Source organism: Sinocyclocheilus grahami, unplaced genomic scaffold (genome assembly GCF_001515645.1).
Source record: "Sinocyclocheilus grahami isolate Dianchi unplaced genomic scaffold, SAMN03320097.WGS_v1.1 scaffold988.1, whole genome shotgun sequence".
In the NCBI taxonomy this organism is placed as follows: domain Eukaryota; kingdom Metazoa; phylum Chordata; class Actinopteri; order Cypriniformes; family Cyprinidae; genus Sinocyclocheilus; species Sinocyclocheilus grahami.
The window spans coordinates 10,789-22,040 of NW_015506167.1; the positions used below are offsets into that span (position 1 = coordinate 10,789).

At 41.0% G+C, this 11,252-nt stretch overlaps 1 protein-coding gene across 1 annotated transcript in view; it reads left to right on the plus strand.

The window, feature by feature from the left end:
* Nucleotides 1–1,730: 1,730 nt before the first annotated feature.
* LOC107565213 (collagen alpha-1(XXI) chain-like) overlaps nucleotides 1,731–11,252 on the plus strand; it is a 46,165-nt gene continuing 36,643 nt past the window's right edge. Inside the window, exons 1-14 of the mRNA XM_016250433.1 lie at nucleotides 1,731–1,740; nucleotides 2,898–3,063; nucleotides 3,253–3,478; nucleotides 4,062–4,235; nucleotides 4,378–4,455; nucleotides 5,329–5,340; nucleotides 5,430–5,513; nucleotides 5,592–5,645; nucleotides 5,739–5,792; nucleotides 6,320–6,373; nucleotides 6,638–6,691; nucleotides 7,202–7,249; nucleotides 7,990–8,043; nucleotides 8,435–8,488. Coding sequence (XP_016105919.1) covers nucleotides 1,731–1,740; nucleotides 2,898–3,063; nucleotides 3,253–3,478; nucleotides 4,062–4,235; nucleotides 4,378–4,455; nucleotides 5,329–5,340; nucleotides 5,430–5,513; nucleotides 5,592–5,645; nucleotides 5,739–5,792; nucleotides 6,320–6,373; nucleotides 6,638–6,691; nucleotides 7,202–7,249; nucleotides 7,990–8,043; nucleotides 8,435–8,488 — 1,122 coding nt within the window. The remainder of the gene's footprint in view (nucleotides 1,741–2,897; nucleotides 3,064–3,252; nucleotides 3,479–4,061; nucleotides 4,236–4,377; nucleotides 4,456–5,328; nucleotides 5,341–5,429; nucleotides 5,514–5,591; nucleotides 5,646–5,738; nucleotides 5,793–6,319; nucleotides 6,374–6,637; nucleotides 6,692–7,201; nucleotides 7,250–7,989; nucleotides 8,044–8,434; nucleotides 8,489–11,252) is intronic.

The following is an 11,252-nucleotide window of genomic DNA, read 5'->3' on the forward strand; positions in this document are numbered from 1 at the left end:
AGGCATCTCAGTGTAAAAGGAAAGGTTTGAGCGTAAACAGAAGCCTGCCTATTTGCTGCGTTTGCAGTGATGGACAGGGATCGTGCTACAACTGAAGCAATTAGCATTTTGCAAGTTTGATTTATATTCTACGTGGTGTCTCATAAGAAAATCTTTCACATTTGAGATTAGATATACGTATACACCAGAGGTGTAAAGACAAACTAAAAAACAATGCTTGAGTAAAAGTACAGATACCTTACAGCGAAAATGACTCCATTACAAATCACCAATTACAAAACGACTTGAGTAAAAGTCTTAGAGTATCTGATTTTAACAGTACTTAAGTATTTTACTGAATGTAGGCTCAAAGATGCATATGCAAACACACACACACACACACACACACACAATTTTTGAATTATTTATTTATTTGCGTTTGCAAAAGTCTCCATTTAAATTAGTAAAGCGATCTCATTTAAGGATTTTCTTTCTTATAGGTTGCTGATAAAATAATAAAACAAAATGCCGTGTTTTAAGATGTGCATCAAGGTATAAATAGAGCGAAAAAAGAAAGTTAAGAAAGTCCTGGCATACGCCCCTGTCAAAGAGATGTTGCATCTCTCTTATTGAAGCAATCTTGTAGAAATGTCCTCGTCCACACTGAACAACATGAAAGGCTGTGTTATACCGCAGCACATCTGGTGAAGGAAAACACCAGGCCTTCCCAATCTGTGGCACAATCACAAGGTCCTGACTGATGAAGGAGCTCATCAGAGGACTCAGGAGAGCGTGATCCAAACTACACGCTCTTTATCCAATCAGTTAACCAGTGCTGATGCACTCTTTATCCCACTGATGTTGTTTGCGGGAAGTTAGAGTTCGGACTAATTCAAATGTGAATCTGGTAGCTGTTTTTTGAGTTTTGGAATGGTTGGACTGAACATTAGTACCCCAAAAACATGTTTAATAGTCAGACCCCAGGAACATGGGAACTCGTTGAAAGTGATTGAAGCAATTTACAAGCGATTTGAGGTTCTTGACTACTGAGTGTCAGTTTAACGCAGTACATCGATTCCCACTGAAACCTCGACTTCTGCTGGTTTCTTCTCTACTTAATCTTCAGTCCAGTAACATCTTAGCATTAGCATTCCTCACATACTCATGAATTGTCTTTGAATGTCTCGTGTTTTGCTTGTCATCATGGTTATTGCAGTCGAAGCCACAGTCAAACAAAATGTTCCCATGGCCTGACAAATGTGCTCAACGCTATAGTGTCAATGTCTCTAACATTTCATTGTGGTTTTATGGGACAGCGCTCTACTATAGGGAGCGATTCCTTGTGTTGTGTTTGCCGTGGACAATGCCTTCGCCTTGGCCTTTCAGAATAACCCTTGTAAAGCAGACGAACACTTTGTGCAATGTGTGTTTTGAAAGACTGGCTGTTTGGCATGCAATGAAATCTAATCGCAACATGTTCTGCCTTGTTGTACTCTTTACACTATGGTACTTTTTGCACAGAATTATTACAGCTAAGTTTTCTGTAAGTATAGGTTTGCGTGTAATGTCGGGCATTGTCTCGTAATGCAGTACATGGCCACATGCCATGTTTATTTCCATGTTGTGTTCACCAGCTTTTTTTGCTTACGCTGTTATTTTCCTTCGCTGCAGCCTGCGGTCTGTTGGGCAGCGCTTTATGCTAAATCAGAGTCTGTAGACATCACTGAAGCAAAGCGAGAAAATAAGACCACATGTCGATGGGTACCAAGCAAAACGTCCCTCTTACCAATGAGACTTTTATATGGTTGAATAAAAGGGAATTGTCGTAGTCTGTAAAGTTATAGAGGGCCTGTTGCTTGGCCAATGAAACCCTAGCAAAATAGCCTGAGACATGTTGTTTTATTTATATACATTTAAGCATATTATTTAGGGTGTGTCTGGCTGACGAATAAACTTGCAGGAGTTTATAGAGGAATGTAAAATTCCGGGTAGAGTTTTAGGTTAAATTTGAACGTTTTTGCAGCAAATATGAGTCGTGCATGAGCTGTAACTTTAGAGGTACAACATCTTTTCACTTGGACACTTATTTACCCCTTAACGATTCATAGTATTACTCTAGGTACTCATATGCACATTTTAGGGGTAGATACGGTACAAACTTGTCCTTTAAAAGGTACTGCCCCAGTGACAAGCTGTTAAAGGTACAATTTTTGCACGTTTTTGTCTGGTAGAGCTGTGACCAGCAAGATGCTAGCAGTGCTAGATGATTGCATAGGTCTGGTTACTTGGTGGCTTCTTACACTCTCAGAAAAAAAGGTACAAACCTGGGGCGGTACCTTTTCAAAAGGCACACCTTTGTACCTAAAGAGTCCATATTGGTACCTTAAAGGTACAAATTAGTATCTAAGCTGCAACTACATGTCAGAGTATTAGAGTATTAGTAGACCAGGGTTAGGATTAGTAAAATAGGGTAAAAAATAGTAAAATATTTATGGTTACTATTTTATAAAATCGGACAAATTGATACGAAATTATGTTACATTTTCTAATGAGATTGAACCATAACAATAGTCAATACAGCATGTGTGCTATGTTTTATAAAACTATTTGACCGTTTAATGGGGGGAATAGACTGAAATTAAAACTGAAATGAATCACGTTGTGATTGTTTACAAGACATACAGTATGAAAACCAGTACTGATCGATTTTCATCAATTGTCAAATCTGCCACATTAAATATGCGCCATTCCTGTGAATCAGCTGGGTTATCACATGTAGTGAGGTCACATGACATATGGATTGAAATTAATGTGAGACAGCATTTAAAAAAATGAGTTTACTTGTTTGAAAGCTTATGATGCACTGTGTCTGGTAATGTGTTTGAAATAACGACCATGTTCAATGTGTTCTCATGCAGAATCTGTATGCCCCACACGTATTCCCGTGGCTTCCCGTGATGAGAAGGGCTTTGAGCTGATATTGGGCATGAAGATCCATCAGAAGGCTAAGAAGATACAGGGCTCATTAGTGTCAGAGGCAGCGTATCTGCTGGACAAGAGCACCGACATTACTGAAAACACCAGGTTGGTTTTAACCTAATCATAAATATTTAACATGTGTATAATAATGCAATTATTGTTGATTCTGCAACTTTTTAATCACTTTTTAGAGCTCCCAAATGGGTATTATTTTATTAACTGATGTTTTGTATTGTGAAAATCTATTATATATTTATTCATCTGACTAATGCATGTTTTACATTTGTTTTAAAGGGAGATTTTTCCCGAAGGTCTTCCTCCCGCCTATGTGTTCGTGTCGACTCTGAGGCTGAGAGGGCCTTCAAGCAGGGAAAAGCTGGACCTGTGGAGGGTCCTGTCTAAAGACGGACAGATTCAGGCGGCTGTCACACTCAGCGGACTGGACAAATCTGTCATCTTCACTTCCACAAACACGGTTAATGAGGGACAGATAGTTACTTTTGATGCACAAGGCACTGAGGCGAGTGAAATCTACCAGCAACTTATAGAACATTCTCCTTTTATATGCAAGTTTCACTCATTAATCATCCTTACACTAATGTAACAGATCTACTTAAACAGAAGTTTAACTGAGCCACACACCCGTTTAGACAGCAGAATGCAGAAATAAGCTGCTTTATGACACGATTCCTTTTAAAACGGTGACTTGGCTATATTTGTGTAGTCGCTGCAGTTTCCTGTTTAAAATCCCATGACACTTTTTCCACTAATGCTCCTCACTTATACACTTAATACACATTCTCAGAAATGTTTTCATCTTCTCTGTTCCAGCAATTATCATCTTGTACCTGTTCCATGTCTTCTTTTGCTCTTAATGCCAAAGCCAAGTAGTTTCGTGTGCTGTTTTTCTTGCCAAGAGCCATTTTCCTCCATCACGACCCCTCATTCATGCAGAACAGCTTGTTTTGGAACATTGTCAGACTCTTGTGACATTTATGTCAAATTAAATTATTTTTTTGTGCACACCTTTAGACGTTATTCATCTTTTCAATGCATCTTCAATCAGCACAAACCCATTTCTCAAAGTCTGAAACGTCCCGCAGGCTCTTTTTGATGGAAGCTGGCACCAGCTGAAGGTTCTGGTTAGACCCAGACGTGTCTTCTGTTTTCTGGATGACCAGCAGATCCAGGATGAGGCTCTGGATGCTGTGGTACCCATCTACATCAACGGGAAGACTCAAATCTCCAAACGCTCTGGCTCTGACGCTACACTTACTGTAAGTAGCTTCCTGTAGTACTGAACACTGGGATATTGCTGGTTTTTAATAATGACTGATATAGACATTACGGCTCAATCATCTGCTAGGGTTAGAGAAACCTAAATGTATTTATTTCTTTGTTTCTCATTGATCTCCACAGACAGAAATCCAGAAACTGAGGCTTTACTGCGACCCACAGCAAAGTGAGAGAGAGACAGCATGTGAGATCTACTCTGTGGTAAGAAAACAAAACTGCGGGACTTCTGACCAATAATTCCTTATTTAAAACTAAAAAAATCAGTTAAATATCTTGAATGGGCTTAATGTATACACACCTTTCATGAAGGTCTCGATGTCCGCCGGTACTAGAGCACAACACACAAGCCATGAGCTCCAGTCTTGTTACGCAATGACATGTTTCTGTAGATTTCCTTTAACAAATTAAGAAATGTCAGAAGAAGAAGAAAAAAAAGAGCTCAGCTGTTCACTTTCATAAAGCTTTGTGAATGACATAATCGATTTTTCTTTCATATTGGAGCAAATGGGAACACGAACATGATATTTATTGTAGCTTCTGTTGGCCATTATAGAAGTTTAACCAACTATGACGAATTCTGCTTCTGAGAAACCCAGAAACAGGTCCATTATTATCAATAACTTGTTTAGTATGTTAGATTTACTGCCATTGCTTATTTAATTGCATCACACACACACACGCACACGCACGCACGCACACACACACACACACACACACACACACACACACACACACACACACACACACACACACACACACACACACACACACACACACACACTCCATTATGGAATGAGTAGTTAATTCTTTCATATATCATTGTCTTTCCTCCACAGTTTTCAAATGCTTTATTCTTGAATTAAATGTTGTAATGTTTTGATTAATCTCTAATTTGGCTGATTTGGTTCAAGCCTCTTTATTAAAGAAATGTATAGCGCAAACATACTTTCAGAAGCAATGCTGCTTAAAAATCTTTACGACGTACTGCAAGCTAAAAGACTTGATTGAATCTACAACTCTGCAGACAGATCTTTGGACAAACTAACTGCTCTTATTCTCCTTGTTTTCTTACAGGATGATGAACGGGTAAGTAGTTAGCGTTTGTTTGTTACTCTCGTGAATTTACCGTCATTTGAAAGGATTTACGTGGTAGCAGTTTATGCCGGTCTTTCTAGTGTCCTCTGGATCGTGAGCCCACTAATGAGACTGAAGAGGCGTGCGACTGCAACCAAGGCCAGCCGGGACCTCCAGGACCGAGGGTCAGTCAGGATCTCCACTATCATTCCTGTTTAAATGCATAAAGTTGCTTATTTACTGCCAAAGTCTGATCTCAACAGGGTTTGCGTGGAGAGAAAGGAAGAGAAGGACCCCCGGGCCCAGATGGTAAGCCTGTGAGTAAAACCCCATATATTCAGGATATGAGTCTTTTTCAGGCCAATCTGTGTGAACTGTACAGTTCTGAAATGTGTGTTTTCTCAATAAAGGGACCCCCAGGTTCCAGAGGAGAGCCAGGAGATCCAGGTATACCTGGAGAGAAGGTGAGACGCTCTTATGGTTTGAAATCATTGCTACGATTTTGAATGCCACAGATGTTCGGTTTCGTTTACTACAGTCAAACTGAAGCGCATGTGTGTTCAGCGTCTGGCGTCTCACGAAATGAGGACATAAACACATGAACAACATCTCCACAACTGCTCCGAGAGTCACTTCATCAGCATTTCACTGTTTCATTTGAGAAAAACTATCCTCATATCATACTCACAGAGAAGCTTTAAGGTCTTCACAGCAGCACATCAAAATAAAAGTTCGGTTTGAAGAAATTTGTAACAGAAATATCAGTAGAATGAAAAATTTTAATACATTTTCGTCAAATTGTAAAAGTTGTAAAAGCAATTAATTAGACATGATTTTTGATTACTAAAATGTAATTTAACCGGAAATGAAAAAAAAATAATCCAGAAAAATTAAAACAGAAAAAACAGATTTCATACATTGCTGACCATGTGGTTTTCTTTCTTGAAGAAGAAAACGCTTCTTCTGTGTTTTTTGCTTTCCTCTCACTTAGGGTGACGTGGGTCCAGCAGGGCCGAGAGGCGACCCAGGACTTCAGGCTTTAAAAGTGAGTCTTTCACTGGGGTATATCGGGAAAAAACCCAACTTCACTTCACGCCTTTCCTCACAAAATAATCATCAGATGCTTTTAGATGCTCATTCTCAAATTTAGATGAAACAACCATTCGGCAGGAATAGAGCCTCTTCCCACTTTGGTGGAGCGTGATGTTCTCAATCTAGCTTCCTAATTACCAGCTTTTAGATGTAATTCAGTGAGCAGACTCTTTCCTTTCCTTTACTGCGAGTCACATTCGGTGTATTTTATTTCCAGGGTGATCGAGGAGTGCAAGGGTTGCCAGGGAAACCGGGGCCACCAGGACCCACGGTAAGAGCTGAAATAATTAAAGTCTCTTTCCAAGCCCTCAGCCAGGTCTGTGTGAGTGACGGCTTCCCTGTGTAACCGGCTCAATGGCTCCTTTATAAGCGTTTGACAGAAGTGTGTAGAGAGAACACACAGAGCAAGCGGCGGACAATCGCCATCCAGCACACTGGCCAGAAATGCATTGGTTTTATACAAACAAAGTGCTTTAAACCAGACCGAGTAAGTAAAGAAGAGCCAAATACATTACTGGAGACAAACACAAAGACTTTAGGAAAATCTGCTTTTGTGTGCATTTACATGCACCGGTTATGCTTTATAAGCCAACAACACCTGTGGTCATTTTCCTTTATCGGCGTAGAGTCATAAACAGCTTAAGCATAAGACAATCGACTAGATTGCTGTGGTTTTCTTGCGTTGCCATCATTGGTTTGCATGTAAATGGGTAAAACACTTTATTTCAAAAACCGTTTGTTTGGTGTGCATGTAAACATGCTTTTTGTCTTTTTGTTTCAGGGAGCATCAAAACCAAACATTGGTACAGTTGGATTGCCAGGAAAAAAGGTAATAATATTTATTAATAATATAATATTTCAATTCAAAGCACATAATAAATTATTGCCAAGCTTAATTCTCATTAATAAATTAAATGGTAATTGTTATAATTAAATTAAATTGTAAAGTGCATACATCATGATAATAGTTGTACTTCTTTTTAATTATTTTTTTATTCAAATAAGATACTATTGCTTTACAATCTTTTCACTGAACTGCAATAATTTTGTTTACTGTTTTTCAAATTGTAAAATTATTGCAAATAGTTATTTTTATTTTAAATGTTATTTTTAATGCAATTATATGAAAAATGGGTAATACAATGGGAATAACCATTTAGAATAATGGAAAATTACTCTAAAGTCAAATGTCACGATGCATTACAGCCAAGACAAATTGAGAGAAAGTGTACTTAAAGGGACAGTCCACCCAAAAATGAAAATTCTGTTAAAAAAGGAGTCAATAGAAACAAAAACTGTTTGGTTACCAACATTCTTCAAAATACCTATGTTCCACAGAATAAAGAGAGGGTGAGTGAATAATGACAGCATTTTTATTTTCGGCTGGACTATCCCTTTAAATGTCTTTAAATTATCCAATGAATTATTTCTGTTTTATTTATTTATTTATTTGTAAATTACCATGTACTACTATAAAGAAAAAAGAAATAAGTAGTGAAAAGGCCTTATTCATAAACTGTAAGCTGTCATGACAAGAATGCTGATAATAAACTTGACATTTTTAAACAGGGAGAGCAGGGGGGGAAAGGAGAACAAGGACCTCCTGGAGAGCCTGGTCCAATGGTAATGTACTGTGATGTTATATGACAACACAAAATGATGTGCCAGAAATTAGTTTTGTCCAGACGATGTCCTCTAAGAATTTGTCATTCATTTGCTCTGTTACTTAAAACACAAAAGCAGATATAAAGATATGATACAATGCAGTGCTGCGATGATGAACCATCCTGTTCAGATTCTTCACTGTAATTAAGATGCAGCCATATTCTTTAAAAATGTGCACAGAATTTGAGATTAAAACACGTGTCCATATTTATAACTTCACATGCACAACCAAATACACAGTAAAGAGCACGAGAAGTACTGTTCAGTTTCAGACCATCTTCTTACTCAACATAATCTGTCTTGAGCTGCTGTGAGCCGATGTTTCTGAGAAACTCCTGTGTTGCTTCAGGGGAAACCAGGACTCGCTGGAAATGAGGGAGCAGCCGGCACTGCTGGAGCAAAGGTCAGTCAATCTAGAAAGTATTTTAACCGCATACAATGGTGTAAAGAAACATAAACGTCTGTAATGTCACTCAGATTGCTATATAATAGTAATTTCCCATCAGCTCATGTCTTGAGACACTGGGACACTTGTGTGTGAGTCAACTCATCGTTACTGTCAAATGATTGAATGCATATCATGGGATTAATACACAGATATTTATAGGTCGACAGAGAGTAAAGACATCTGTCAGGCGTGGAAGTTAGGAGAGGTTAGCCATTAATTACATTTATAGTGTAAGTGTGGAACTACTGTCACGTTCAGTTCCCTTTCAAGGGAACTTCGAACTGTGTCTTCTAGGGGTTGCTATGGGGAATACCTTCAGTGTGACCAGTGTCTGAAGCATATACTGTATCTAAAAACGACAATAACACTGGCCGGCGACAGCCTATGACGTCATTACCCTGCGCGATCACAGTATAAAAGGGTGCCAGGGGAACACATCATCCTCTTCTTCGTCTTCACTGACCATTTGTTTATGTTAGCGTTAAGCTAAACACGACTAGGAGTGCATGTTTCTCGCCAGAGGCTTTGCTCTGATACCTGCAGTTTCACACGGCTCGCGTGCTGTGTGTATGTGTGTGGTGAAGAGCAAGCTCGCATTCAGCTCTCGAGGGAGTTGGATGCGCTCTGCATTCATTGCTTATTTCTTGTGAGGGATAAGCATGAATTGAACGCGCTTGTTTCACGAGGAGGCAGCTTGTGCTCATTGTGATGCATTCACAGGACTACTGAGGGGGATGTGAGAATTTCACCATTTACCTGAGTTTGTAGATAGCATTTGCAAGAGTGCGTTCGCCTCTCGCGAGAATAGCGATGCATTCGCGGCAGCAGTTTTCATTCACGCTTGATTTCCGAGGTAATCTAGCTGTTGGGCGGAGCGTGTTTGCTGTGTTTAGAGCTGAATGCATGCTGCGCGTTGCGTTGCGGTGAGAACATGGAAAGGACCTGACGGGAAATTCCTCCCTATCAGTGATTTCCTTTTGTTTGATCTGTCTGCAGTTATTGGACAGCTGGTTTATATCATGTCCTTCTCAGATAACCACATTATACTGCACTCCGGCTTGAGTAAAAAAAAAAGAAAAAAAAGAGAGGCTTCCATTCCTTCCCGATCTTCATTTGGAGATCGAGGAAATTTGGAAAAATCCTTTCTCGTCCCGCATCCACAGATTCCAGCATACTAGTTATGCCAACATTGAGGGAATGCATGAGAATGGTTATGAGAAAATGCCACCTGTTGAAGAGACGCTGGCCTGCTATCTCTCCATGGGGGAGACATCTTCTCTTAAGGCTCCCTCCCTCGGCAGCAGGTCAGGCTGGAGTCTCGTTGCACACTATGTTGGTGCTTCAGGCTTTTTAGGCTGATCTGCTGAAAGACCTGGATAAAGGCAGGGTCTATCCCCTGATGAGGTGGCTGAGTTGCGTCGCACCACGGATCTTGCTCTCCGTGCCGCTAAGCAGGCCGCCACTGCCATTGGCAGATCCAAAAAATGGAAGCCATGGTGGTTACGGAGGGACATCTGTTGGTGTGTCTGTGGAGATCGGGTCGAAAGAGAAGGGCTTTCTTCTTGATGTACCGGTTTCCCCTTCTGAGCTTTTCGGCACTTCCAACGAGACGGTCGTCATGAGGTTTAAGGAGGCCAAGACATGCTCGGCTGCCTTTAAATCCTTCATTCTACAAGGGTCCAGGCTTTGGACTTTGCCTCCAGCCTATATCATGAGCCTGAGTCATGCGTGGGAGCCATGGTTGGTGATTATGATCCATTTTTATCTATTCTACTGCTAGCTCTTGTGTATTTGATGCTAGTCTTTCTCTGCAGCGCTACTTGGACCTGTTCTGTTTTTCTGACTTTAGGTTTGATCGACCTGCTAAGTCAGGACCTCCTGCTGTTGACCAATTACATTGATGGTTTCACTCATCGGTTCTGGTTCCAGGCTGGCGATAGCTTTCATCTTCGGCTTGGACACGTAGCCCTCATCTTCGGCTTGGACACGCAGCCTGGGCTTCTGAGGAAGTCTCCCAGCATTAGGTCCCCAGTATAACGCTGCAACCTCAGGACCTGTGGGTCCTTCTCGTGGGCTAGTACTCTTCTGAATACATGCTTCGCGACATGCTCCCTATCCTCTGGCCAGGTGCGAACTATTCATTTCTCACTCTGAGAGGTCTCCCGAGATTTGAATCGTTCCTTAAACTTCATGCACGTTCTCTGAGCTAGAGCTCCTCTCGCTGACGCGTTGAGGAGCTCAATGCTCCATAGACGGTCGGGCCCGTGGGGTACCAACAGGGTTTCTGTGGGAACCCCTCCTTTGTGCTTCTGCTCTGAGAAGCAGTAAGCTCTATACACATGAATGGTTATTGGGTCCCGCTATTTCTTCAGATGCTATCGGGTCTGGTTATACGGGACCCACGCTCTCTATCGAGATAGAGAGCATGAGACCGTGTCCAGCTGCACCAGTGGACTGTCTCTTATTGGGCCCTGCTGGGTTACTCCTTCTAATCTAGCGCCCCTTCTGGTCGAGCTAAGAAGTGATCCCCTCTCTGTGAGGGTTAGCTATGAGTCGCTCCGTGGCAGTGACATCTGGTAGTTCGGCACTTGCTGCTTCCCTGATAAGCTGCCTCTATTCAGGCCAAGTCAGGTAGTGCTCCCCTCACCTCAGAGGGTTGTCTTTGAGCCTTCCGCTCCCGACTGAGCGGCTGAGGACTTCTGGGCATCTGTGAGCAGAT